This window comes from Trachurus trachurus (genome assembly GCF_905171665.1).
Source record: "Trachurus trachurus genome assembly, chromosome: 7".
NCBI lineage: Eukaryota > Metazoa > Chordata > Actinopteri > Carangiformes > Carangidae > Trachurus > Trachurus trachurus.
The window spans coordinates 18982671-19010294 of NC_139901.1; the positions used below are offsets into that span (position 1 = coordinate 18982671).

The following is a 27624-nucleotide window of genomic DNA, read 5'->3' on the forward strand; positions in this document are numbered from 1 at the left end:
GTCTTGGCTATGGACTAGTGAGAAGAGAAATCACTAACAGACTTACACACTGGCTTACCACACACATCCACATACACACAGACACACATGGAAAGCAGCGGAGGAATGCTCTTGGGGTTGTTGACCCCACAAAACTAACTGTACACTATATCTAAACTTAAATTACCCAAGCCACAGATAATGCTGTTTTAAAGTTGCATTCTCAGAGCTTCATTGCTCAGGCCAACACTGGGTTCAAAGAGGAAAATTAACTGTAATGGCTGCTACTGCTTTTTTGGACCCCCTCGAAAACGAGATGGTACATCTCAAGGGGTTTATCCAAATAAAGAAATTTCATACTATTTTTCACCTATTTCACAAACTGCACATTCCTACACGAGATTGTCTGTGTCCGCTGTACTGTTACTACTTTTTTATAAACTACCATAAATCGCTCCATTTTGACACGAAAAAGCGATATTGCACGTTTATATCATCTGTTTTTATCTCTCTGCAAGACTATATCTTTTCACACACCGTAGAGCCAATATAAACTTTCAATGCAAGTAGAATGAAAACAGTAGTGTTTGCATGTCCTCAGTCATGAATCGCATTCAACCCTCTGGGCTTACTATCTGCCATTCAGTGTGCGATGTGGGGAGAATGTCCTCTTGCTGAGAAACCACAAGGCCACGGCCATCATCTCTAACCAGATCACATCTAATGGCCCCTCAGATGTTTGAGGAATGTTTCTCCTTGCAGTAAATCCTATGACATAGGGTGTTATCAATTTTGTTTATTGACCTCACCCAGGTCAGACAGAGTTCACAGTATTATTGTCATGTGACATGTTGTGCATACTTGGTGGGGTTCTTGTGTCTTTTTTTTCTTTCTTCTTCTCGCTTCTCACCCTCTCTGTCATGTTTGTGTGTATGTTGTGTTTTCAGGTCAGCGCCAACGTGCTGATCTTCCTGTGCACTAACATGATTGGGATCTGTACTCACTACCCTGCTGAGGTCTCCCAGAGACAAGCCTTCCAGGAGACCAGAGGTTACATCCAGGCCAGACTGCACCTGCAGAGGGAAAACCAGCAGCAGGTATGTGAATGCACATGCACACACGCAGAGACGCATGCGTATCCTGATGAATAAGCAAATTAGGAGGCCACGACTGACTCCTGTAAGAAGATTAACCCTGCGCACAAATGCAAAAGAGCAACAAATGGGTGTCTCCATCTTCTAGGCTCATTTGTTTGTCTCACTTTTTGAGGTCAACAATATGTTCTAGAGTATAACACGAATCTCCACTTCTTTTCTATTTGACTAACACGTTCCCACGCACATGCCAACAAGGCAGGGTGACTCATTGAGCATTCTAACGGTGGAAACTGATGAAAATGAATGGACTCTCTCTCCCTCTCTCTGTCGTTCTTTAATTTCTCTCTCTCTCTCTCTCTCTCTCTCTCTCTCTCTCTCTCTCTCTCTCTCTCTCTCTCAGGAGCGCCTACTGCTGTCAGTGCTGCCAAGGCATGTTGCCATGGAGATGAAGGCTGATATCAATGCCAAGAAGGAAGATATGATGTTCCACAAGATCTACATCCAAAAACACGACAACGTGAGGTAAACTCAGACAAACACACTCACACACACCAACGCGCTGACACACAATGTCGGAGAACTTGTCTACTTTGCCATCACAGACGTCTACAGTGGTTTGACCTGACTCCGCTGACTGATGTGTCAGTTACAGAGTCACTCCAACAGCTATTTCCCTGGCAGCATGTATTATGCATGTTGTTGTTTATTGACACTGACAGCACTGGCTGCAGTAATGATATTGACTTGGGCACACTGCTGTGCTTTCTGTAGCAAATGATAGAAGGCAGACCTCAACTTTGCTGGCCCCCTGTCTCAGCCCTCACCACTGATTTCACCTCCTGAGTGCGAACAACTCAGTACTAACAGGTGATGGAAACTTTCCATCCATTAGCCTACCGTGGAGCGCAGGTTGAGGTGGTAGGGGACAATGAAACGAGGTTGCAGCAGAGATCTCCTGTCAGAGGTGACCCAAATAGGTACAGGTGATGCACTTAGTGGAACAGTCCGTCGCAACAGCACCGCTACCAAGGTGTAAACTTACAGGAACAATCCATTATCCACAGGCAGCACAAGATTAACACCCACTGTCTCTCCCAAATTGATGTCTGGGTCATTGTGTAAAAGCACCTACACTAGACGACAACACAATTAAAGTTATAAGTGTTTTCTGGTTGTGTTGAGGAGTGATTTACATCTATAATATTTGTAAAATAAGCATATATTTTGACATTTTTTGATGTGTCTAGAAGTAAAACATTGTAGCCTATAATTTAGTGTTTAACAATTTAACTATAACTGTTAATAGTTAGTTTAAAATTAAGCTTTGAAAGGGTTATTTAGCAAGATTACAGAAAAATGTATAATATTTTTCTTCTAGAAGAATCTTTCTATGTTGTTACTTTAGTATTGTGAATTTTTATGGAAAGTGCCTCTGAAAAGTGCTTTGAAATTACTTCTGTTATGAATTGGAGCAATAGCTACAAATAAAATTAACTTGACTTGACGTTCATCACTGAACTAAAAGGCAACATCTACAAAAATCAATGAGCTGTTTACTCTGGACAGTCCACAAATCCTTTGATCAGTCTTTTGTATGACGTCATGAAGTATAGTTCAAATGTAGTTCAAATGAAGTGCAAATACAACTGCAATGCCAACACTGGGGTAAGTGAGATATAACAATAAAAATAATAACTTTATTTATATACAGTAGCACCTTTAAAAACACAAGTTTATAAAGTGGTGAGTATAAAGACTACAGAAGACAAGTGACATAAAAATGTCAAATGTTAATAAGTTTGATTGAAATTTGGGTGAACTAACCCTTTAAAGATAATCTGGATCAGAGCGTTGGTCTAGGTGGGGGGTCCTGACTGGTAGTGGAGTGCTGTAATTAAAGTTCCAGTCCTCTCCCAGTGCTTGACCTCACAGGGCTTACAGCGCCATCTGTCGTCTCCAAGTGGAACTCATTATGTAGTGTTGTTTATCCTCACATTTCATTACTATCAAAAGTTAGCAATGAAAGGCATGCAGACAGGGGGACAGGGGGTGGCGTTCTCAGAGGGACAGGCTGGAGGAGGTGACCTACATTGGCTTAGATGATGAAAGCCAGAGCTGAACAAATGTCTGGCTCTCTTGTTTTCTCTCCAGCTCACATGGCAGCTGGACAGTGAGGAGGGGGGGGAGGCACTAGACCATGCTAACTAACTCTACACCTTATTGATTGATCTCATTCTCAAGTCATCTTTTGTCTGCCTCTTCCTCTCTGTCTGTTTTTGATTTTGCTCCCTCGCTCCCTCCCTCTCTCCCTCGCTTCCTCCCTCCACCACCACCACCACCTCCTCTTCAGCATACTGTTTGCAGACATCGAGGGCTTCACCAGCCTGGCATCTCAGTGCACGGCCCAGGAGCTGGTCATGACGCTGAATGAGCTGTTCGCCCGCTTTGACAAGCTGGCCTCGGTGAGCATTGACACCTGCCGCCACAAATTTCCACACGCACAGCTCTGACAACACTGCTGTTTATGTAACCGTACAGTATGCAGTCCTCGCTCTTCGTGTGACAAAGCCAACATGATGTACTAGTTGGGGTGGGGGGTGGAGTAGGGAGGTGGTGGATTGGGGGTGGGGAGGTGGTTACTTCAGCATTGTGTAACACATCGATTAGATTAAGCTGAGACTCATGAGTCATCTTAATTATGCATAAAAGGCTCTATATTTGACTTGAGCATGCTGTCTATTCGGTGTAATTGAGGGCCTAATATTTTACGTGTGTGTGTGTGTGTGTGCGTGTGTGTGCCCTTGCTGTACAGGAGAACCACTGCCTGCGCATTAAAATCCTCGGGGACTGTTACTACTGTGTGTCAGGGCTGCCTGAGCCGCGGGCTGACCACGCCCACTGCTGTGTGGAGATGGGAGTAGACATGATTGAAGCCATCTCGTGAGTCAAAGTCACACTAATTGTACTCAACACACACAAACCACACACACACACTGGGCTTGGGAACACACACCCTCACAGTCACGTACTTACATCCCTTTGAAGGTTAAGGAAAGAATTCTGCTCTGTTACTGTCACACAGGCTGTTGGAGATAGACTATGTGGCTGAAGGTGACACATTTGACAACAGTGTGTGTGTGTGTGTGTGTGTGTGTGTGTGTGTGTGTGTGTGTGTGTGTGTGTGTGTGTGTGTGTGTGTGTCTGTGTGTGTCTGTGTGTGTCTGCAGGCTGGTGAGAGAGGTGACGGGCGTTAATGTGAACATGCGGGTGGGCATCCACAGCGGCCGCGTTCACTGCGGGGTGCTGGGCCTGCGCAAGTGGCAGTTTGACGTCTGGTCCAATGACGTGACACTCGCCAACCAAATGGAGGCTGGAGGGAAAGCTGGGTAAAGTCCCTCCTACTCCACCTGCTATCATACGGCCAACGGCTCCCATTTGCCCGTTCATTTCTGACACTCTGTGGGTTCATTTGTTTGTGTGTGTGTGTAGGCGTATCCATATCACCAAAGCCACTCTGCAGTATCTGAACGGGGACTACGAAGTGGAGCCTGGATCTGGAGGAGAGAGGAACGCTTACCTGAAGGAAAACAACATTGAAACCTTCTTGGTACTGGGCTGCAGCCAAAAGAGGGTTAGTCCACAGTCAAGCACATACACACATGCTATATAAATAAGATTTGAAGTTGAGTCCTTGAGTCCTCTTCAGAACTTCACACCAGTGCCGTATTTCACACAAACAGCATAATGGCTTATCGCCTGGCGTAGAAGACCTTGTTTGTCAAAGTGTCCACCCTGGTGGGTTTTTTTTTCTCTTCCCTTCCAGAAAGAGGAGAAAGCCATGATGGCCAAGATGCAGCGAGCACGTGCAAATTCTGCTGAGGGACTGATGCCACGCTGGGTGCCTGACAGATCCTTCTCCAGACCCAAGGAGCCCAAAGCCTTCAGGCAGATGGTGAGATACACTCAGGCAGCACTTATCTCAGCACGTGGCACCTGTTCCTCTTGTCTATATCCGATTTCCTGTGACATCCTCTCCACTCTCTAAAGTCAAATCATAAATATCCTTGCTAATTATGTCCTCAAAGTAGCAGTTAAGATTAGCTATTTCACTCCTACATGGTCGTTCAAGGGTCAGAGGCATATCGCCGGGAAGACTACTCCCTAACTTCATATCAATACACATTAGTACTTACATACAAGTCCCTCTTGTATGGGACTTCTTAACATAGAGCTTACAACTATTTTTGCTTTAGTCCCACCGGCAGTGAGGTTACAGGAATGGCAATGTCAGCTAAAACACCCAGGCTAAAGTATCTCAACATCTACTGAATGGATGAACTGCATTCACTTTTATGATTCCCTGACTTTTCAGCAACATCCTTTGGCTGACACTTGTTGGGAGGGTTCGAGCAAAAATGGTGTAACTACTTTTGAAATGAAATTGGTTCTGATAGTCATGCCCCCCTGAGGATGAACCATAATTACTTCCTTACCACATGCTAACAGGCTAACACGACATGAACATATGGCAAACATGTAGGCTAAACATCTGCGTAAGTCAGCAACTTATTTGTACTTGCTAGCATGCTTCGATGCTAAGCATCACTGTAGACCTGAGAATAACTTTACCTTGAGTGAGTAAGATGCTCTGTAAGTAGGCTATGACTTTGAGTGCCTGAATGTGACAAATAGTACTGCCTATATGGAAAAGCCTGAAGCAGTGGGTGAGAATGTGAGGAGTATTGATCAGTTCTCATCAAACAAACAGGAGCTTCAACAGGGCTCCCAGGGATTCCCAGCTCATTGTTTACTACTGAGGCCGATCTGATGAGGCTGCAGCTGCAGATATTTCTCTCTCACTCACTCATTCGCTCACTCTCCCTCTCTCCCTCTCTTAATGCTACAAGTCTCATTTCCTTGTCGTTCCTGCGTTCTTTGCCTCTCCTCCTGCTTTTGTCCTCTCCATCTCAGAGGGTTTGAGCCCTAGGGGCAAAGAGGGTGTAATTTGAAGCCTCCGAGCATTAATTAAAACATCAGTCTGGCTCTCAGGGATTAGCTGTGCAGATGTCTGTGTCTCTGTCTATTTTTCAGTTGTACTGTGGCTACACAGTAATCTCTTCCCTTTCTCTGCTTCTGTTTCCTGCACAGTCTCTGCTTTTTGCTCTCGTTGTCTCACTCTCTCTCTCTGTTTTTGTTTTTCACAGGGCATCGATGAAGCATCCAGCAAAGACAAGTGAGTGTTTTGGCCCCAGTTTTTGTTATTAGGATGGCTTTTGTTATTAGTGGTTGACTGGCAGGCTGTCACTGTAGTGGTCTAACTTTAGAGCCCACTGTTGGTTTTATACAGTCAGATCCAACCCAGTACTAATACCATATTAGCTCTGAGTCATCCTGCCTGTCACATCATAGGCCAGCTCCCTCACACAGACACACACATCCCCCACACGTACAAGCACACACCACCACGCAGTGACCTATTGTTCCATCTCCCTCATAGCCGCTGCACTCAGGAGGCCCTAAACCCAGAGGATGAGGTGGATGAGTTTCTTGGACGCGCCATCGACGCGCGCAGCATCGACCAGCTGCGGAAAGATCATGTCAAGAAGTTTCTGCTCACTTTTCAGACCACCGACCTCGAGAAAAAGGTTGGTATTTGACAGTGGTTTGTTTTTAATTCACTAAAACTCCCCTGTCAGATAAACTGAATTGGAGATTTCCTCCTTAATTGAGCTACTATGAAACTAAGTTGTCATTGATTTTCTAATTTCAGTACTCCAAAAAGGTTGATGATCGTTTTGGGGGATATGTGGCCTGTACACTCCTTGTTTTCTGCTGCATCTGTTTCATTCAGATTATCATTTTTCCAAAGTAAGTAGCTCTGCCCTGATAAGTTGCCTTTCCCAGTATCCCAGTTATAGCAGATTGTGGACAGGAAATGTGGTCTTGATTAGTTTACGAGGAGTTAATGAGAACTATACATCCTAATGAGCCTGTTTTCTTCTCGTCTGCAGCACAACACTTATGACTTGCCTTTACATCAGCATCTTCATCATCCTCGCCAACATCCTCTTCATCTGTGCCATCTACTCCTGCATTAAAGTAAGAATCACAAAGGCCTTCATCACTCATAGAATTCTTCTTGCAGATATCTTCAGATAAGAGTCATTGTCACATGTCTTTAGACTTCATCACTAATGGTATTAACTCTCTCTTATCTGATCTTGTCCCTGCTGCCTGTATTCAAGCTCTTCCCAGTTGCCTTGCAGACTGTAACCAAGAAAATAGTCCACTCTCGTGCAAACAGCACACTGGTGGGCGTCTTCACCATCCTCCTCCTCTTCATCGCTTCTTTTGCTAATATGGTAGGGACTTGCGCTCTTCATTTTTGTACTGTGTCGCGGTTGCAACTCTTAACATGTCACTTCAAGATGTCCCACACAGTAAATCAGGGAAGGGTCTATGTAACTGCTACGTTTATCTGTCTTTCCATTAATCTATCATGCGCTCCATCTCAGATGCTGCTGATCACACTTAAGGACATTTGAAGAGATTCTGCACCATCTTGACATTTTTAAAATTAGACCAATTTGCCAAAGGGGGTGCTATAATTAGGGGTTGAGCTGCAGCTAATCATAATCCGTCACCGTGACAGATGGAGTTGTAGAAATCAGTCTATTTTTAACCGTAGTTTTTCCCATGTTTACTAACAATACATAGAGCCAGTTACTATTGATTTTTTTAAAATGTAGATTAAAACAAGCTTGTTACTGTATGCCACATTACAGATGCCTAGGTGTTTACAAAACTCAAGGAGATATTACAAGTATCACCATAAACTGATCAGCTTAGCTCCATGTATTAGTAACATTAAATGTACTTTTTAAATGATGGTACATGAAATCCTGTTCTGTGACCACAGTTCAACAGAGATCCTTATTTTATATATAGCATATGTGTGTGTGTAGCGTATCATATATCTTTGAAACATCAGGTTGGCTTGTGTGTCACTCTCGTTTGTGCTCTGTGCCTTGTAGCTGTGGCTTTCTGTGCTGTGCTGCTTCGCCGCTTTGATTGGTGGCCTGCAGGGTTGTTCCAGCCTGTGATTGGTTGATCAGTCTCACGCTCCAACATCAAACCCAGCCAATTCAAATTCCATCAGGACTTATTCAGTAGATTGCTTGCTCAGTTCAGCAGCTGCTCTTCCTAATTCTGTGATATTGATCTTTTATCAGTCTCTCTGTCATTTAGGCTGTTTGTTTGAGTATTATCGTATTGAAGTAATACTATAATGTGTGAGTACATAGAGTACTGAGCCACAGGACTGAAACCATTCAATATTTTCTGGTAAAACATGTTATTACATGATAAATGGTGAAAATGTATAATATTGGTGGATGGTATTGCTGAGAGATTTAAGATTTCATTTGAAAACATTATTCCTTACAGGTCATTTACCAGAGAGCACTGACTTGACTTTTCCATTTTAAAATATCACACATATCATAACTCTCAAATAACCCAAAATCAAGAGATCCTTATTGAAAATGTTGATGTTATATGGGAATACACCATTATTAGATTTTTAGGTGCTCAAACATGGCTAAGAAAATGCAGAATTTAAATGTTTCATAATTGGGCTGGGTCTCTGTTTTCAACATGTGTTCATCTCCTCTTTGCTATCTGAGCTCTATTGGCTGATAAATGACAGTCTGTCTGTGTCTCTCTTTTCTGACAGTTTACCTGCAGCAGAGAGAGGCTGCAGGACTGCGTGGCCAAGGAGCTGAACACATCAGTGACTTTCTGCCTGCTGCACAACCTGACCAGAACAGTAGAGGATGGTTTGAGTCTGTGTTCGAGCCAGGCCATGCCCTGCCATTTCCCCGAGGTCAGTCCCATAACATTTTAGCGTACATGTCTGCTGTTGTTATCTGTTTCTTGTGTCCTGTGTGCTTGTGTTCTCTTTTCAATGTGCACAGACTGTACTTCCAATGTTCACCTAACAGTCCTCCTCCCTCGCTGTCTCCTCTCTGCCGCAGTATTTTAGCTACAGTGTACTGCTGACCCTGCTGGCCTGCTCTGTGTTCCTCCACATCAGCAGCATAGGGAAGCTGGCTCTGATGTTGCTCATCCAGCTCACTTTCCTCCTGCTGGTGGAGTGGCCTCAGGTGGCCCTGTTTGACAACGCCGACCTGCTGGTCATTGCCAACACCCTGTGAGTCCCCTGCCAGGAGCACCATCATTGTATCTCACATAAAATGTTTCATTAACTTAAATAGTTCACCTGTGTCACTATACTGTGGGTTTGGATAGTGTGTGGCCTACTTTTTTATGATAACGTAAAGACCTACTTTGCATTAGTCCTATTTCTTGAAAATGTGCTCATTTTTTTTCCTCAGGCAATTATCACCTGTTAATGATTCCTTACAACAGTAAGTTACATTATTTCATGTTTTCTCTAGTCTAATGTAAGAGACTCATCTAGTTTGCTAATGTAACTTTCTCTTGTCCATTTTTCAGGCCTAGTTTCAATGAAACTGCTGAACAGTGGTAAGTAGCTTTAATTTGTTTTGTGTGTTTTAGTGCAAAGTTGGATTTTATACATTAATTTATTCACCAACCTCACTTATGACTCTTGCAAACTCCCTCTCCTCTTTACCCCCTCAGCCTGGAGAGTGTGACCAAGGTATCTCTAAAGGTCATGACCCCTGTAATCCTGACAGTTTTTGTTCTGGCTCTCTACTTGCACGGCCAGCAGGTGGAGTCCACTGCTCGCCTTGACTTCCTCTGGAAGTTGCAGGTAACTTAGACTAAACTTTAGAGCTAGCACTACTGTACAGTGTCAGTAAGACTAAGCAGGCATCTTCCTTTTGCGTGTCCTCCTTCAGGCCACAGAGGAGAAAGAGGAGATGGAAGAACTACAGGCGTACAACCGTCGCCTCCTACACAACATCTTGCCCAAGGATGTAGCCGCCCACTTCCTTGCACGTGAGCGTCGCAACGACGAGTTGTACTACCAGTCATGTGAGTGCGTCGCTGTTATGTTTGCCTCCATCAGCAACTTCTCTGAGTTTTACGTGGAGCTGGAGGCGAACAACGAGGGAGTGGAGTGTCTCAGGCTGCTCAATGAGATCATCGCTGATTTCGATGAGGTGAGGAAGATGAATTCAAATTCAATTACTGCAGGAAACATTAATTGGGGAAAGTGTGTGAGATGCAGAGATTAGATATTTGTTTTATGTTACACACAATCATCATTTCCCTGGGTGTCTTTGTTGTTCTCCTACTTCACATGTAAGCTGGGGTGCTGCTTTTGTTTGTCCCATTTCCTCCTCTTACACATGGTTGACTAATTGTATCTAGATCATCAGTGAGGAGAGGTTCCGTCAGCTGGAGAAAATCAAGACCATCGGCTCCACCTACATGGCGGCCTCGGGCCTCAACGATTCCACCTATGATAAAGAAGGTCGCTCACACATCCTAGCCTTGGCCGACTACGCCATGAGACTCAGAGAGCAGATGAAATACATCAACGAACACTCCTTTAACAACTTCCAGATGAAGATAGGTAAGCCTGGGAGGTAGCGGAGATTGGTTGTGAAACATTATCTGCTAAATCTTCTTTGGGTTGGCATTTGTTTAAAAAATCCTTTTCCCGGTCACAGGAGAGCTACAGTAATCTCCTTCCTTAGAAACAGCATTATAATGAAGTCAAAATGGTGTAACTGATATGATGTAACACAGCAAGGTGATTTGTTCTCAGGACTTAACATGGGGCCTGTGGTGGCAGGGGTGATTGGAGCCAGGAAACCCCAGTATGATATATGGGGAAACACAGTCAATGTGGCCAGCCGGATGGACAGCACAGGAGTACCAGACTGCATCCAGGTACTTCACATGTTATGGACACATGAGGCATTTCACAGCTTTCACATTTCACATTTTAAGTGAGTCAGCCAATGTAGGATACCAATCTAGCTACTCGTGAAATGAGTCATTATGTCGCTATTAGCAAGCATCCGGACATGAAAGTGTGCATCATGTGGGTTTATTCATTAATTCAAAATCTTGCGCATGTTACATTTTTACATCCTCTGCATGATGAGAAAATGTCCAGACCACAGATGTTGATAACTACAGTACAAAGCGCATATGTTTAAAGTGTCTGTGGTATCTAAAAGGCACAAGGTCATTTTGTCTGTAGCAGATACCAATTCTACAGATACAATCAGTGCACAGTCCTTTAGCTTAAGGATTTAGGCTCAGACATCTGGTCTGCAGAAGTGCCCTTGAGCAAAAATGCCTGTCAGCAGTGGACGTGCTGTTCTCAAGCATAAATGGTACTCTCATGATGTCCCTCTGGAGGAGGGCAGACGGCTAAATTTGAATTCCATGCAGAGGCCATGAAACTACCACAGGATTATCATCCTTAGTAGGGAAATCTTAACCACAGTGTTCCCCAGAGAGCATGTGTCAGTTAAGGACAAAAGTCCCACAGTCTTATCCACCATTGAATTCATATATGTGTTTGGTATCCATGAAAACAATGTTTTGAAATGTACAAGTTACACCGGTTTAGCTAAGTAGGCTACTCCAGTGAGATTTTCTAGCCCCGAATCAAAACCATAAATTGGCTGTGTCAAAGAATTACCGTCAGAGCTATACTGCCACCTGCTTTACAGTTTGAGTTACTGCAAATCCAAATGACCTCTGCAATACTCAGCATATAAACAGAGGTTGCAACCAACAATTATTTCCACTATCAGTTAATCTGTTGATTAATATATTGTCTATGAAATCTTAAAGGAGACCATGAGATACTAATTGCTGTTTTTGGTTGTTTAAGCAACTTTTGGGTAATCTCTTGTCAAAAATGGTGAAAACTGTTGAGCAACAATCTTTAAAATGAATTGTCCAAAATCAAATGTTTACAATGCTGTGAAACAGAAAAGTTGAATCTAGTGAATATTTAACATTTGTGTTTGATTTAGTATCTTTCTGTCAGGTAACTACCAATATATTTGATTCAGTGAGAATAGATTATTACATTTTATATTCAATACTCTGCTCTTAAAACATTTAATCAACACATAATATTAATCTTTTGTGTTGTCATTGTGCCTTTGAGAGATTTTTCAACGTGATAGTGACTGATAGTGTTTCTCCTGAGCTGGGTTGAGTGTCTCACATCTTGGGTGTCCAATGTCGGTGTCCTCTCTTAGGTGACCACAGACTTGTACCACGTGCTGGTCAACAACGGATACCAGTTGGACTGTCGAGGTGTTGTCAAGGTGAAGGGGAAGGGAGAGATGACCACTTACTTCCTCACCAGCGGTCCCCTGGGCAGTTAACGAGAGTGGCCGACCGCAGAGTGACTCCCACTGCACTGACAGGACAGAGACGAGCAGAGAGACTGAGTGGTCAGCCTGGCGATGAGCTCTGAAGCAGAGTGCGAACGCACCGGGGACAGGAGACGGCCGACTGAGACGAGCTCAGCCTGTCTGTTTGTTGTCACGTAATCAAATGCACACATGTAGGATGTTGTTCATGTTTGAAGGCTTCTTTCCCCAAGCTGCTCGAGAGATCACGAAGCCCAGTTGCCTTAGGACAGAAGTGGCTATGCTTGTGTTTATGAGCAATAGTACTAGTATTTCATCTGGAGTCGTTATTTATTTTCTTGCGGATGGATTTTTGTGATGACCTTGTACAAAAAAGAAAATATATACATATATATATAAAAAAAAACAAAAAAACATGTTACTTAAAAAAAATATGCAAGGACAAGATGAAGGATGACAATGACCAAAGAACAAATGTTTGATATGAAAACATATACTAACAGTTCTGTTCAGAAATACAAATAATTTATTCATCTTTTGACAGCAAAGGCCACGGTAATGTCACTGTCATTTTTTGCTGTGGATTTACTCATGAAAGATAACCCACACACCCATATACAGTATACATAACACACACATACACGCACTCAGATAGAAAACACTCACAACAAACTTGCTTGGACTGTTTCTTATCAGGGCCTTTCTTTGTCTCTTCCAGCCTGTGATTTGCCACAGTCTGGACATGAAGCTGTTTGTGGTTCACACTGAGGTGTGCAATTGATTACTTGCTCCCTGCAATGTATTTTTGGTTCAAGCCAAAAACGACAACTATGAAACAAAGGAAGAACAGTTGCATTAGTATCACGGTACTGAAGAGAGATTGTTAAACTGTCATGAAACATTTTATATAAGTGTGTGTGTACAGTATGTACGTATGCGTGAATGACTGTGTGTGTGCGTGTGTGGCTGCAAACACACCGGACTGAATGCTGATCTTTATCTATAAAGGGGCATACTGTAACTTTTCACTGTGAGGTTTTTATGATACTGTATGACAATGCTTTCTTGCCAAACTGGTTGCTGCGAGGCATGTTTTATATTATTTCGGAGTTGTGTGCCCATTCCTGATTTCTTCATTTTTGTCAAAATGATTATTTGAAGATAATTATGTCTATGTCTTTTTTTGGGATGTGATTTTTTTTTTTTTTTAACTGATTTCATTCCAACCCAAATAAGCAAAAGCTTATGGAGTATATATATTTTGGATTTTGTTAGAACATTTGAACGTGAATTGGTTTCCTGACGACTTCAGGGTCAACTGTATGCAGCAACTCTCCATCTGTTCACAAGTATTGCCTTGAGATTATGCAGGTCCAAGGTCCACCTACATGGACCGATATTCACAACTTTACACTACAGTATTTGACACTAGCTGGTTTGGCACAGGGAGGCTTATTACCCCCCAAAATATGTTGATCAAAACAATAATTATTTGAATGTAATGTCTGAATATTTTGCCCACTACGAAACTACTACTGCTACTACTGAAGAAAACCACTCTACATTGCCTTTAGTACTGAGGTGGACGTTCAATCATTGTATTAGAGGCTAAATCGATTAGACTTCATGTTTGCTGTAAAGTTAAAGAGTATTTTACGTTTAGACAAGCTTTACTTCCGGTGTTGACATGCTCACTTTTGTTTCTGAGCCTAAAATTGTTGCCTTCATATGGAAAGGATTCTCACCTCTGCTTGTGTCTCTCTGCCCTTAAAATGGATGGTCAACAAGACACTGTTGTTTTTTTTCTTATTATAAACAGCAGAGTTTAAGAAATAGTGCAATGATTGATTTGATTAATTTCCCCTTGGACAAGAAGTAAATAAATGGCTGTTTTTGCATCGATTGTGTTTGTTTTGTTTGCACTTGTTTTGAATGTATTCTCTTAGATCTCAACAATGGAAATCACAGTTAAGTCTATACAGAGAACAGATCTATCCCCTGTAAGACATATTTGAATATATTTATGAAGATCGACATTTTAGAAAAGTCCAGGGAGTATTCACATAGACCACTTGACTGATATGTAAGATCAGGTTCATCCTCTTTCTTTCACAGAGTTTGCTTGACAACACAGCTTTAGCCTGCTTAGTGGTGTTGTTTTAGTTTGGCTTTAATTTAGATCTCAAGTCAATCAGCAGCCTGCAATCAAGATTTCTCCCCGTGACAGTAACCTGAGAGACGCCTCCTTCTCCTCTTCTGAATAAGTCAGTCTATGGTTTCAAGAGGGTGATACAAGAGAGAGTATTTAATTGCTTGCACATGAATAATGGATTTCTGTTGAGGTAATGGCAATGTTCACTTACAGCACTCAATGCTGAACATTAATTAAGACACATAAATTCCTACTAATCCCTGATGAAAAAGCACTAATGTTACTATAACAGGCTTGTGATACAGGAACCTGTAATGTGTATATATATATGTATATGCACGTGTGTTTATCAGTACAGTCTATATTAACATCACTGTCTCTCTGTCTACATCCATACATATATACAGTATGTGTGTATATGTAAATATATATTTAAAAATGTGTGTGTTTAATATTTTTATATATTTATAAATGTGTGTGTTTAATATTTTTATATTATTTTTTATACTATCATATATATTTATATTTACTGTAGGCCTACATACAGTGTGTTCCGCATTCATACACAGGAACCCGTGCTGTTTCAGTGACAGTCTCATTAAATGTTGTAAGGGGCTAAGTGAGTCGCGTGCGCCGCCAGTAGGGGACTCCAACTAATCATTTCAACAAATGGCACCTGTTCGCTTCAAAGGAAAAGTCGGGAGGCCAGCGAGCTCGTGCATCCTGGTTCAAACTAAACAACAGTTTGACAAGTTCACGGAACTGGTCAACTTGCTGGTCTGGCAACTTTCCACACAATTATTCATACATCAAACCAGGCGGAACAGGTAAAGCCGACAAGAGCTCGACAGTTTTAGGTAAGTACCAACATTTTCGAGGAGGTTGAAGCTCATTAATATCCATCTTTGAGTAGCGTCTCGTGCTGAGACTTGACTGTCGGTGGGCTTCTTTAGACTGTATCAATGTGTGACTTTTAGAGATAACCCGTGGCTTGTTCGCAATGTTATAGCTTTAAATGGCTGTACAGAGGCTGACTTTCAACAGGATATATGCAACCAACTCTTCCTCTTTCATTTGGCAGTGCTTTTTAACCGCAATTTGCCCTCGTGTGCTCGCTTCACGTCTCTTCAGGCTGTTCAGAAGAGTGTAAATATTTATTATTGTAAGAATGTGATAATGACAATGTTCTTGATTTATTAATTAATTAAGAGTGACTTGATGGGGCACATTGTTATTTTAGCAGTGAAGCAAGATTTACATGTTCACATAGTATTGACATTATTGTGGAGGTTTTGTTGGGTGAAACATGTTTGCCTCCTCCACCCACTTTGTCTGAGTTGCAATTACAACAAACTGGATCAACTGGATCCCTATAGAGGCAAGACGGTGTAGCAGGTGTGCTCAGATGGTTTCCCTTTTCTGGAGCACTAAAACTGTGTCCTCTTGTCTTGAATCACTCATGAGAGGGAGGCTGGCTTGAGAATGGTCTAAATTAATTATGACCAAGTAAGAGTGTGTGTCAAACTGAACAGTGATCACCTACATAAGAACACGCTGATGTCCCGCATTGCAATGATATCCTGTTTCACATCACAGGAAGCGGCCTGTTATTGTGCCAAGGCAGGTTGAAACTATGGTGCTGTCATGCTCCACGTAGCAAAAAAAAACCTCATTCTACTTCCTGACAGTGGATCATTGCTGGTGAGGTGTCTTTGGAGCAGGTGTGTAAGCGGGGCGTTTTGTGTCACTTATTAACTGGCATGGGAGTTGCAGGTTTGAGCCAGCACTGTTGCAGCCCATTTGAAGCCACGTGGGCCCCTAGGTGGAGCGTGGCCGGAGCAGGTGAAGTCAGGTGTATATTGGGAGGTGTGGTGTGTTTGTTTGCACTCTCCTCCTCCCCTGTTCTCTCCACCTGCCCTGTGGGACTGTTTCCTGAAGAGACAGGGGAGGGGAGGAGCGAGGTTGGCTAGATTACCTGCTGCTATGACAGTTGCACAGGCACACAAACCGGTTCAAGATATTTTCTTCTTGCGGGTCCTCTTTTTCTTTTTAAATAAGGAGTACGGTTTTGAGTATTTATAGAGGTTTGTTGGAATCTACAGGTAACAAAAAACTGAACACCCTGTTTCTGAGGAATCCTTCTTTTTCTTCAAACAGCCTTGAGAGCAACACCCTTTCTGAAACATGCGGTTGTTTCTACGCCGGCGCCTTACTCCTCTTAAACTGGTGCTCCTTGGAGGGACCTTGTTCATGGTGGTCCTAGTGGTTCTCCAGAGGGATGTTGGTACTTCACCTGGTGGGGATCCCTGGTTTCAAGAACTGGTGGACAAGAAGGACAAGGTGATGGTAATGGTCCGAGACGCTGTCCACAACATTGGCCTCCAGATCGGAGCTCCACAGCCCCCACCTGCACAGGAGCAGCCGACCCCGAACACCAAATGCCCCAGTGGCTTCTACACACAGGCTGAACTCATGCCACACCTGGAGAGACCACCCCAGGAGTCTGGAAGCCCCGGGGCTAATGCGGCAGCATTTCAACAAAACCATATGACACCAGAAGAGGAGAAAGAGAAGGAGGAGGGCATGAAACGTCACTGTTTCAACCAGTTTGCCAGTGACCGTATCTCACTCAGCCGTAGCCTTGGGGATGACACAAGGCCTCCAGAGTAAGAGCATGTTCTCTCATATCCAGGATTATTTGAGATAATTTGGACTAATCACTTTTTTACCAACACATTTTCTGACATTCTCACAGCAGGCCAGATAATAACCTTGGTCAGGGTCATATTCAGGGGAGTAAATTATTTACATTTATTTTCATACAGAAATCATTACTATCTTGAAAAATGACATATATTCTAATCTGAAAGTACTGAACAGTGAGTGTAGTTGAGTGCCCTGCATATTCAAGGCTCCTGTATAATTAAGACTGAGGGTTTATCTGTGTTGTTGTTAACACTTTCACTTGTTTGCACATTGAGCTGTTTAAGGTGTTAGTGAACAAACCCTGAGTATCTGCAAACAATGGCCTATTATATGAGGCTCTGCGAGACCTAATGTGACTGCCACTCACTCTTCCACACTCTTTACTCTTGTGCTGTTTCTGTTTCTCTCTGTCTCTCTTTGTATTTCCCTGTGGCTCACGGTGCTCAGATGTGTGGAGAGGAAGTTTCGTCGCTGTCCTCCTCTGCCCAGCACCAGTGTTATTATCGTCTTCCACAACGAGGCTTGGTCGACCCTCCTGAGGACGGTCTACAGTGTTCTGCACACATCTCCTGCCATCCTGCTCAAAGAGATCATCTTGGTAGATGATGCCAGCATCGCAGGTACGCACTGAAATTTACTCAAAGCTTCACCGACAGCACAACATAAAAGACTTTGCTTAGGAGCTGGTTTACAGTCAGAAGGGAGGAGATCGGTTTTGTTACTATATTTATTTTGTCTTTTTTCTGTTCTTATGTGGAAGAGATTGGTAGTCTCGGTATTTGTACTAACAGGGGACCTGTTGGGTGCTGTGATATTAAGATTTCAGTTAACATGCATGTAAATAATATTTCATAGACAAGCTAAGTAATTAGAGAATTACCAGTGCTGTATTCCAGGGGAGAGAATATAGCACAGACAAGTCATTCATGATATTACAGTTGATATAAAGTTGTATCTGTAATTCATTCAATGCTAATAAGAAAACAAATTCTTCATATAGTTCTGGCCATAGCACTCACTGAAAACTTGGCATGTTTCACAGCAGCAAAGAGACATTTTTGAATAACACAAAATAAAATCTATAGGGAGTTTTTGTGTTTTTTTAAATTGATAACCAAGAGACAGCTGCAGTGCTCTAACTGGAGAAATAAGTACTAAGTAACTGGAGTTATAAGTAATTTATTAATTAAACTGACCCTCAGTTTTTTTTTACCAGCATTCAGTCACAGTAAAGCGTGAGCTTTGATAAGATAGTATCGAGGGCTGTTAGCTTGGGATTTTTAGCAGCATGCACACACAGTAACAGTCAGGTGGGGCTTCGTAAATAGCACAGAGGGAAACTTCAGATTGACCACAGCATCATAAACAGGAACTCTTACACTCTGGGTTTTACCATGCATGTGTCCATAACAGTACAAATGGTTGTATTGTGATAAAAGCAGAACTTTGTCATGTGATGCAGTTTGTTTGCATAGGGTGCGTTTTACAATCCAATATGTTAAGTGTCCGGACTTGACATTGCAAAGCCTTTTGCAAAATGATAACATTTCACCCTGGGAAATTGTCTTTAAGTGCTATTCAGGGTTATTGGAGGGTTTTATCTCTTACTAGTATTATATGTACTATATACTTATATTTTAGATGTCACATTTTGTCAGTCCTTACACCAAAATTGAAAATAAAAAGTTGCAGCAGATTAATTTACACGTCCAAACAGAAAAACATGTTACCTCATGTCTTAATTCATCAAGCTGTCTACAAGGTCTTTCTTTAACATCTTAAATAACAGCTGCGACTGGCCCTGAAGAGAAAGGCAGGTATAAAGATGGCTTCAGCTGGTAATAATAGGTCATTCATATGGTTAATGGTCCATTGGCTAAATTTAAAATGTTCTCTTTGTCAGTTATACGTATCCTGTTTTAAACGAATGCACTGTTACCCTCAGCTGTACTAAGACATTTCCTACTGTACCCACACTTCCTCTTTATTTTGCCAGAGAAAAAGCTTTTTGACATAAGGTTGATGCAACTTGATGGTTGACTCATTCAGATCGAAACTTTGAGAGCTGTGGTGTGCACTGTGGTCATAAATGCTCATTATAAGGAAATGTGACCCAGTTTTACCAGCAGTGTTTCCACTTCATTGCCTTTGATTCTGGTAATGTCCCTCAGATGTAAATATGTCTGTTGAATATCTGACCAGAGTCGGCCTCATTGTTGGTGAGGTATAAAGTCTGTTCTGGTCTCTCTCTAACCACAGTGGATCCTGAGTACAGCAAGGTGGGGATTAGAACATAATGTTTTCTCCTCTAAAGCTTTAGTTTTTTTTTTAAATGAAGACGAGTTGAAACACATGATGGTTTCATTATGTCTCTGCAGAACATCTGAAGGACCGTTTGGAGGACTATGTGCGTCAGCTGAAGATCGTCCGCGTAGTGAGGCAGCCGGAGAGGAAGGGCCTCATCACAGCCAGACTCCTGGGTGCCAGCATCGCTCAGGGAGAAATCCTCACCTTTCTCGACGCACACTGTGAGAAAACACCCACAAAAACTCACACACACCCCTAACAATACTCAAGCAGCTCATTTATGGTTCATTGTCAATCAATGGCACTGCCAAGGTTACAGGAAAATACACTACTGTGTGCAAGGAAGATAAAATCTCCAGTGATGCTCAGAGTATTTTTTGCACCTTATTGTAACTTTGGTTAAAATGATGACCATGATTATTTCATCTAATACAATATAAATGTTCTTTCACGTTTTGGCATATAAAACCTCAGTAACTTGCTGCTGCGGCACATGATGAATTTTATTTGTGGAGACAAAATGCTATTTATTTTTGAATGTTTAGGAAATACCAGGTCAATCGGCTTCAACTGCCTCTCCTTTTTACATTTTTATCTTTTTAAATCTTTTTTTCTCATCTCTGGGAATACTGATGGAAATGCACAAAATAATTGTCACTTTGGACATAAACAATCTGCTGAATGTAACACAAGCCTTCTCATGAAGCCAAGCTGTGGCTATCTCTATAACTGATACCGTTGGCTGTAACTTTATTTCTATGTGATGGTGGAAGGAAATATGAAGGATACGTGATCTCTGTCCGTTGTAGGTGAGTGTTTCCATGGTTGGCTAGAGCCTCTCTTGGCCCGCATTGTTGAAGAACCCACTGCTGTGGTCAGTCCAGAGATCAGCACCATTGACCTTAACACCTTTCAGTTCAACAAGCCTGTGTCCACCAGCCGTGCTTACAACAGAGGTAACTTTGACTGGAGCTTGACTTTTGGTTGGGAGGCGATACCCGAGGATGCAAAGAGGCTGCGCAAGGACGAAACCTATCCTGTAAAGTAAGAAGTGTCGATTGTGTCGATTTCACAGGGATCTCCCTCAATCACTTAAGCACCTAAATATTTTGTGTGCCTGTGAAAATTTCAGAACACCAACTTTTGCCGGAGGTCTCTTCTCTATCTCAAAGAAGTACTTTGAGCACATTGGAACATATGATGACAAGATGGAGATCTGGGGTGGTGAAAACGTGGAGATGTCATTCAGGGTCAGTCATCCACCATTCTACATTTATTAATTGGTTTAATAAGTGGATATGCTAGAGTCTAAATTGCTGCCTGGGTGAAATGTGATTCACAGGTGTGGCAGTGTGGGGGTCAGCTGGAAATCATGCCTTGTTCTGTGGTGGGCCATGTCTTCCGCACAAAGAGCCCCCATACCTTTCCCAAAGGCACAGAGGTCATCACTCGCAACCAGGTGCGCCTGGCCGAGGTCTGGATGGACGACTACAAGAAGATCTACTATCGCCGCAACAAGAATGCCGCAGTTATGGCCAGTGAGGTCAGTGTGACCTGCTGACAATGTTCACATGCTAAATGCACACGGAAACATGTTCTCACAGATATCTGAATCGAAATTATACTCCACTTACTTCACTGTTACAGAACAGATACGGGGACATCTCTGATCGTTTGAAACTCAGAGAAAACCTGCAGTGCAAGAACTTCACCTGGTACCTAAATACAGTTTACCCTGAGGCCTTTGTTCCAGACTTAACTCCAGAAAAATTTGGAGCTGTAAGTTTGCACATGAATATTAATGATGTAACACACTATATGTGTTGATTAACTGCAACTGTATCTCACTATTATTGTGTGTGTCTGTTTGCACCAGCTCAAAAACTCAGGATCTCAAACCTGTCTAGATGTTGGAGAGAGCAACCTAGGAGGTAAAGCTGTCATCATGTACCCGTGCCACAACATGGGAGGAAACCAGGTACAGTGACTCTGAGAGGCTTTTTGAAATTAAGAGGTTCCTGGAGAGTGCATCTCTTATTTGATAAATGTTTCTTTCAGTACTTTGAATACACAACTCACAAGGAGCTGCGTCACAACATTGGAAAGCAGCTGTGTCTTCATGCCAGTCCCCAGCCGGACCCAGTGAAGATCGAGCTATGCCAGCTGAAGGGGAAAGGCACCAGTCTCTCACCACAACAAGAGTGGATCATGACTGAGGTGAGGAATGGGACTAATGGTTCATGGTGTATTCCTTCAACCACCCTTGTACTGAATAATGGTGCAATGTTTTGCAAATATTCTGCAATGATTCTCTTTGTCTCTTATGCTACTTTGCAGGGAAATCTTCTAAAGAATCCAAGCAGTGGAAAATGTTTACAGCTGAGAGACGGCAAGGTTCAGATGGACCACTGTAACGCTGCTGACCTCAACCAGCACTGGGTCTTAAGCTGACTTCCCAGTATGCCCATCAGGTGACCTCTGACACCTTGTGGCCCCTTCCCCAGGCTCATTTCTGAGGAGCCAACTCCACATCCAGTCGGACTTCTTCCTGTGGAGCTTGGGGCATTAGGTCATACTGAGTGAAGAGATAAAGATGAAGTCAGAGTAAAGACAGTCACATCTGATGAAGATGCTCAGGTTTACCTTATTTTAAATCTATTTATGATGGAAACTTGGGAAAGACTTTTGAAGGTGGTTGGGGATGTTCAGTGTGTGGACAAGTTGCAGCTTATTCATGGGACTGTAGCTGCAACAATCTTAATTCAGTGAATTTGCACTCCACTTGGTAAAACACTATAAAGTGACAATGAAAGGTAAAAATGTGACAACATGCTAAATGTTAGAGATGTCAGTTCTTTTTACATAGAAATCCTACTTTGTTGAGTCAGATGAGCTTTTGTATTAAAGAAGTGTTTTTTCTTTCCTTGCAGTAATGCTGTAAAATATATTTGAATTTTAACCAACAATGTTGCTCTGCTCTTGTTATTGACTACGGAACATGTATAGCACTAATCTCATATTAAGACTAGAAATTTTCTTTTATGTTTTAGCCCAGTGATTTTATGTAATGATTTACCAAATACTGAGCCACTCTGAGTCATAGCTGTTACTGACATTACACGTAATACATTATTTAGATTTAGGGCCAGAGTGGCATGAATTTTCCTGCATGGAAACATATTCATTTTACAACTGAAAACTGGTTATATACTGATAAGAGCTCTGTTTGCAACAGAGTCATTAAGACTCTCAGTCACAGTTGATCTTTGCGCAACGTTTATCCAAGGAGTGGTTGAGGAGTAGGAATGTTATCTCAGCCTCGTCTGAATAGACCTGAGTCTTAAGGTAAAGTCAACCTGTAGTATTTCTTCCAAGTGGCCAAACTTGATCTGATGGAATTTGAACTGGAGGTCCATACGCCCAACAAGCCAGAAAACGGGGGCTGGCCTGGAGAGTCGATGGTATACGCATGACAAAACCATGAGGAAGCAGTGACATAAGGGTATTTTTTCTTTGCAACAACAGGTGGCAGCATTAACTCACGGAGTATTTTTTGCAAAGCAAGGATGACAATTGCAGTTTCTCCATGCTGAGTGTGCACCATGTAGCCACAGCAAAATGAGTTTGGTCTCAGCTGGGAGAGAGCAGATGGGGCAGAGGATGAGCACCGAGCCTTTCACACGCTCTGAGGTGTTTGGACAGCTCAGGAAGGAACTCTATGGAGAGGACCAGTCCACTTGTTCCAGCACAAACATATTTATTATCCTGGGAGCCTCCGTGAGTACAACCTTTGAACATCTTACCACATGACATGAATAACGACTGTTTTCGTTCCTTTTAAACTCTACACTGAGTTTCCCTTGATCGTGTTTTGACAAAGATTTCTAGAAACGTTCAGTCTTTCAGATATATTGAAACTGCCTTTGTTGATGGTCCACAGGTTGTTTCATGCCTGTTAGTTAGCTAGTTCACTTAACAATATTTCTATTTCTAATAGGAACTCACTTAATATTTATATTTCTAATACGAAATTTATTAGAAATAGACTGGGGAACTGGGGAAAAAAATTAATGATTGAAGTGACCCAACAGAAGCGACAGGAGAACAGTTCACTGGGGAGCACTGTTTGACTTGGTAAACAGAGGGAAAGCCAGGGAATGAGCATATGTTGGATGAAATGTGCTGCATCTACTTTTTCCTTTGTGAAGCACTGAAAGAAGGGGATAATTTAGCAGCAATAGCATCTTTGTCCAACTGTTCTCTGCTTTGAGTCCAACACAAGTTTAAAAAATATTGTTTTTATCTGTTTGTTTTCTTGATTTCATTATACCAGAAATCCATTTAAATGTTACTTTAAGCTCTGCAGAGAGGGTGTGTTCAAAGTCTGTGGTTAGTCTCACATTACTCAACCAATCTAATCGCTCCACATTACTGTGACCATTTTTTTTTTTTAATGTTTGCTTGTACTTTGGAGTCTTGATTGATTCTTTACAGACACAGATTATCAGTTGAGCGTCATAATCAGAGCTCTTTTCTCTCTTCATTTGTTCTGTTTGTACAGGGAGATCTCGCTAAAAAGAAGATCTATCCAACCCTATGGTGAGTGGAGAATTACTACGCATTATACCATATCTAGGCTGGAGTTGCTTTGAGCTTGTTTGACCAGCCCATGTTATGAGGAATTTGACCCTTGGCTGGTTGTTCTGCATCACTGCTTTTAACTCTGTTCTTTCTTCAGGTGGTTATTCAGAGATGGCCTGCTCCCAAATGACACCTACTTTGTGGGTTTTGCTCGGTCTAACCTAACAGTGGAGGACATCAAGGCAGCATGTCTGCCTCATATGAAGGTAGTACATCTAGCACTCCCTGTTGGCTATTTGAGTCAGTGTGATTAGTTCTTTGTGATGTGGGAAGTATTATTATTCAACGTTTCCTTCAGGTCACAGATGAAGAGGTTGAGTGTCTCTCAGCCTTCTTCAGAAAGAACTCCTACCTGAGTGGCAGGTATGACGACGGCAGCTCGTTTGACCAGCTCAATGCTCATCTGTCATCTCTGCCTGGTGGGGCTGACGCCAACCGGCTCTTCTACCTGGCTCTGCCACCCACAGTCTACCACCATGTCAGCACAAACATCAAGGCTCACTGCATGAGCCACAAGTAAGTATCCTCCGGTCTGTAAAATCCATAGTCGACATGATCTTAGACAGCATGGTTCTGACCGGTTCGCTTTTGTGAAACAGAGGCTGGAACAGGGTCATTGTTGAAAAGCCGTTCGGTCGTGACCTCCAAAGCTCTCAGGAGCTGTCAGCCCACCTGTCCTCCCTGTTCACAGAGGACCAGATCTACCGCATAGACCACTACCTGGGCAAAGAGATGGTCCAGAACCTCATGGTGCTGAGGTAAGACAGTAGATATTTAGAGTAGACACATTTCAAGGTACGTACTTTACAACTGGTATAAATCTAAACACTGTCATATATAAAAGCTTATGCTCTCACATTTAGGTTTGGGAATCGTATCTTTGGGCCAATATGGAACAGGAACAGTGTGGCCTGTGTGGTTCTCACCTTTAAGGAACCTTTTGGCACTCAGGGCCGTGGAGGGTACTTTGATGACTTTGGTATCATTCGGTGAGAGACGGCACTCTGAACTAAATGTTGAAACACTGCATAAGGTGTAATTGTTGCAGTAGACCCTGATTCCAGGCCTGTCTCTCCATAGAGATGTCATGCAGAACCATCTCCTCCAGATGCTCTGTTTGGTGGCAATGGAGAAACCTGCTTCCACCAGCCCTGACGATGTGAGGGATGAAAAGGTAATACCGATGATGACTGGATCCTAGCAATTTGAGCATGTTTCATCTTCAATAACAAGGCCATCCATATCATTGAAATCCTCTTGTCCTGTTTTTCTTTTCTTTTTGCTGCATAGGTGAAGGTATTGAAGTGCATAGCTCCTGTGGCTGCAACAGATATGGTGCTTGGCCAGTATGTGGGGGACCCTGGAGGGGAGGGCCACTCCAAGGTGGGTTACCTTGAAGATCCCACTGTACCAAAGGGCTCCTGCACACCAACCTTTGCCACTGCAGTGCTCTATGTCCAGAATGAAAGATGGGATGGTGAGGCTAAATACATATTGTTTTTTGTTCTTTATCCCATTTCATTTTCTAGTCTTTTTAAGGTAGCTCCTCTGATATGAACCTATTGTAATGTAATATTTTTGTCCATCAGGGGTCCCTTTCATTCTGCGCTGTGGTAAAGCTCTGAATGAGCGGAAGGCAGAAGTGCGTCTGCAGTTCACTGACGTACCAGGAGACATCTTTGGGGATCGCTGTCAGAGGAACGAGCTGGTGGTGCGGGTGCAGCCGGACGAAGCCATTTACCTGAAGATGATGACCAAGAGGCCGGGGGTTTACTTCAGCCCAGAGGAAACTGAGCTCGACCTCACCTACAAGAGCAGATACAAGGTGCTGCATGATCACTGAACTGAAAGCATCCATTGTAGTTCATCTTTAAGTTCTTGAAATACACACCGATCCACCCCAACAGTAAAAAAGATGACTGTTATTGTTGTGGCTCTCAGGTGTGTAATTGTGGACTGTTTTGAGAGTTTGATCTGACTCATTAGTCATTTGATTTAAAACTTTATTTGATTTTTCACTGGCGTCATGGCTTGACTCAAAAATATAGACAGCAGTCACAACATCAAGACCAGTCACCTGTTTTCATTTTATGGATAAGACACATTTGTACTTTTTTAGTGTGATTAGTTCAATAACTTTCCTGAATCAACTATTAATGTGTTTATGTGCTACTATTAATTAACTCTTGAACTACGTTGGCCACAGGTATCACATCAGAATTATAAAATAAAGACCTGTCAAGTAGGCAAAAATTACAGTACAATTACAGTTTTAATACAGGGTGAGTAGAAATCAGGAACATCTTGAAGTGCCAATCGTTAAAAATATCCAAGTTAAGCTTACCAACTCAAAACACTGTTGATCATTCAGCCTGAAATGAATGTCTGTAGTATTTTTAACAGCTGTCATCTCCCTCCAGAATGTGAAGCTCCCAGATGCTTATGAGAGGCTAATACTGGACGTCTTCTGTGGAAATCAGATGCACTTTGTCCGTAGGTTGGTAAAACCATCTATTGTCGTGTTTTATTGTCTTCGTATTTTGTTTTAATGTGTGTTTTATCAATTAATCATGAACACATTTTTCAACCTGAACTCTTCCTGTCTCTGTTGCAGTGATGAATTGCGGGAGGCCTGGAGGATATTCACCCCCCTCCTTCACCAAATAGAAGGAGAGAAGACCCACCCCATACCTTACACATATGGAAGGTAAAGTCACTTTCATGAGACAGAGGTATACACAAGGTGCACAATATCCTTCAAAGTGATCAAGTTTTTTTCATTTGTTTTTCATAGTCGTGGTCCAAATGAGGCAGATGACCTGATGAAGAGGGTGGGATTTCGCTATGAGGGAACATACAAGTGGGTGCAACCCCACACAACATGATGACTTCTGTCACACACACTCACATGAACGTATTAACACCGTTGCAACAAAGTTTACAGATAATAAAGTTTACTGCAATCATCTCTGCACCATTATTTGATTTCTCTGTCTATGTTTTGATCCCTAATCATGCAAAAATGAATGTGCAAATAAACATAACTGTTTTAACTTGATTTGAGTTTTCACTTGTAAATTTTTTAATATCTAAATAAATCATCAGTCACTTTTCTTTCTTTACTTCCATCTTTTTTTGAACAGCATTGCCCACACCTAATACCTTGTCTGAGTGACACTTGTAAAGCAGGAAAATCTCCACCTACACAACTGATTCAGCAAGTTAAGCATCAATATGTAGACTCGCCTGAATGTTCAGAATAAAAGCTTGTCATGTGCAATCAACGGCCAAATGTTTATAGGCATCACTAAACCATGACAGCATGATGTACATTGAGCAGCAACAAAAGGTAGTGTTTGCACTAGGAGGGCTTGTTGGTCTGGTTTGTAAGGACACAGGAGTCATA

General features: G+C 42.4%; 3 protein-coding genes across 7 annotated transcripts in view; all 3 read left to right on the forward strand.

Annotated features, from left to right (window-relative positions):
* Positions 1-14332, forward strand: part of LOC310989247 (adenylate cyclase type 6-like) — a 30811-nt gene extending 16479 nt beyond the window's left edge. For all 3 annotated transcript variants that reach the window (XM_083976242.1, XM_083976243.1, XM_083976244.1), the window contains 21 exons: positions 927-1076; positions 1477-1598; positions 3427-3538; positions 3889-4016; positions 4304-4462; positions 4566-4707; positions 4900-5028; positions 6281-6309; positions 6574-6721; positions 6847-6944; positions 7088-7175; positions 7322-7438; positions 8812-8961; positions 9113-9288; positions 9473-9505; positions 9594-9623; positions 9741-9873; positions 9962-10225; positions 10437-10641; positions 10837-10961; positions 12296-14332. In XM_083976242.1, coding sequence (XP_083832368.1) covers positions 927-1076; positions 1477-1598; positions 3427-3538; positions 3889-4016; positions 4304-4462; positions 4566-4707; positions 4900-5028; positions 6281-6309; positions 6574-6721; positions 6847-6944; positions 7088-7175; positions 7322-7438; positions 8812-8961; positions 9113-9288; positions 9473-9505; positions 9594-9623; positions 9741-9873; positions 9962-10225; positions 10437-10641; positions 10837-10961; positions 12296-12424 — 2667 coding nt within the window. In that variant the 3' untranslated portion in view covers positions 12425-14332. The remainder of the gene's footprint in view (positions 1-926; positions 1077-1476; positions 1599-3426; positions 3539-3888; positions 4017-4303; positions 4463-4565; positions 4708-4899; positions 5029-6280; positions 6310-6573; positions 6722-6846; positions 6945-7087; positions 7176-7321; positions 7439-8811; positions 8962-9112; positions 9289-9472; positions 9506-9593; positions 9624-9740; positions 9874-9961; positions 10226-10436; positions 10642-10836; positions 10962-12295) is intronic.
* Positions 14333-15238: 906 nt separating this feature from the next.
* Positions 15239-22404, forward strand: LOC310989220 (polypeptide N-acetylgalactosaminyltransferase 6-like). 3 transcript variants are annotated; one of them, XM_083976210.1, is made up of 11 exons: positions 15239-15421; positions 16722-17230; positions 17718-17890; positions 19649-19798; positions 20387-20621; positions 20710-20827; positions 20920-21120; positions 21225-21356; positions 21454-21555; positions 21636-21794; positions 21915-22404. In XM_083976210.1, exons 2-11 carry the CDS (start codon positions 16749-16751, stop codon positions 22026-22028), a joined length of 1866 nt encoding a protein of 621 aa, XP_083832336.1. In that variant the 5' UTR covers positions 15239-15421; positions 16722-16748; the 3' UTR covers positions 22029-22404. The 3 variants fall into 3 exon arrangements, with proteins under 3 accessions (XP_083832336.1, XP_083832337.1, XP_083832338.1); XM_083976211.1 differs by lacking the exon at positions 15239-15421 and adding an exon at positions 15596-15726; XM_083976212.1 differs by lacking the exon at positions 15239-15421 and adding an exon at positions 15872-15959.
* A 734-nt stretch (positions 22405-23138) lies between these two features.
* LOC310988488 (glucose-6-phosphate 1-dehydrogenase-like) lies at positions 23139-27276 on the forward strand. Its single transcript, XM_083975118.1, has 12 exons — positions 23139-23354; positions 24139-24176; positions 24316-24424; positions 24517-24734; positions 24818-24976; positions 25082-25207; positions 25299-25392; positions 25509-25695; positions 25808-26043; positions 26639-26715; positions 26833-26925; positions 27013-27276. Exons 1-12 carry the CDS (start codon positions 23196-23198, stop codon positions 27101-27103), a joined length of 1587 nt encoding a protein of 528 aa, XP_083831244.1. The 5' UTR covers positions 23139-23195; the 3' UTR covers positions 27104-27276.
* Positions 27277-27624: the final 348 nt, after the last annotated feature.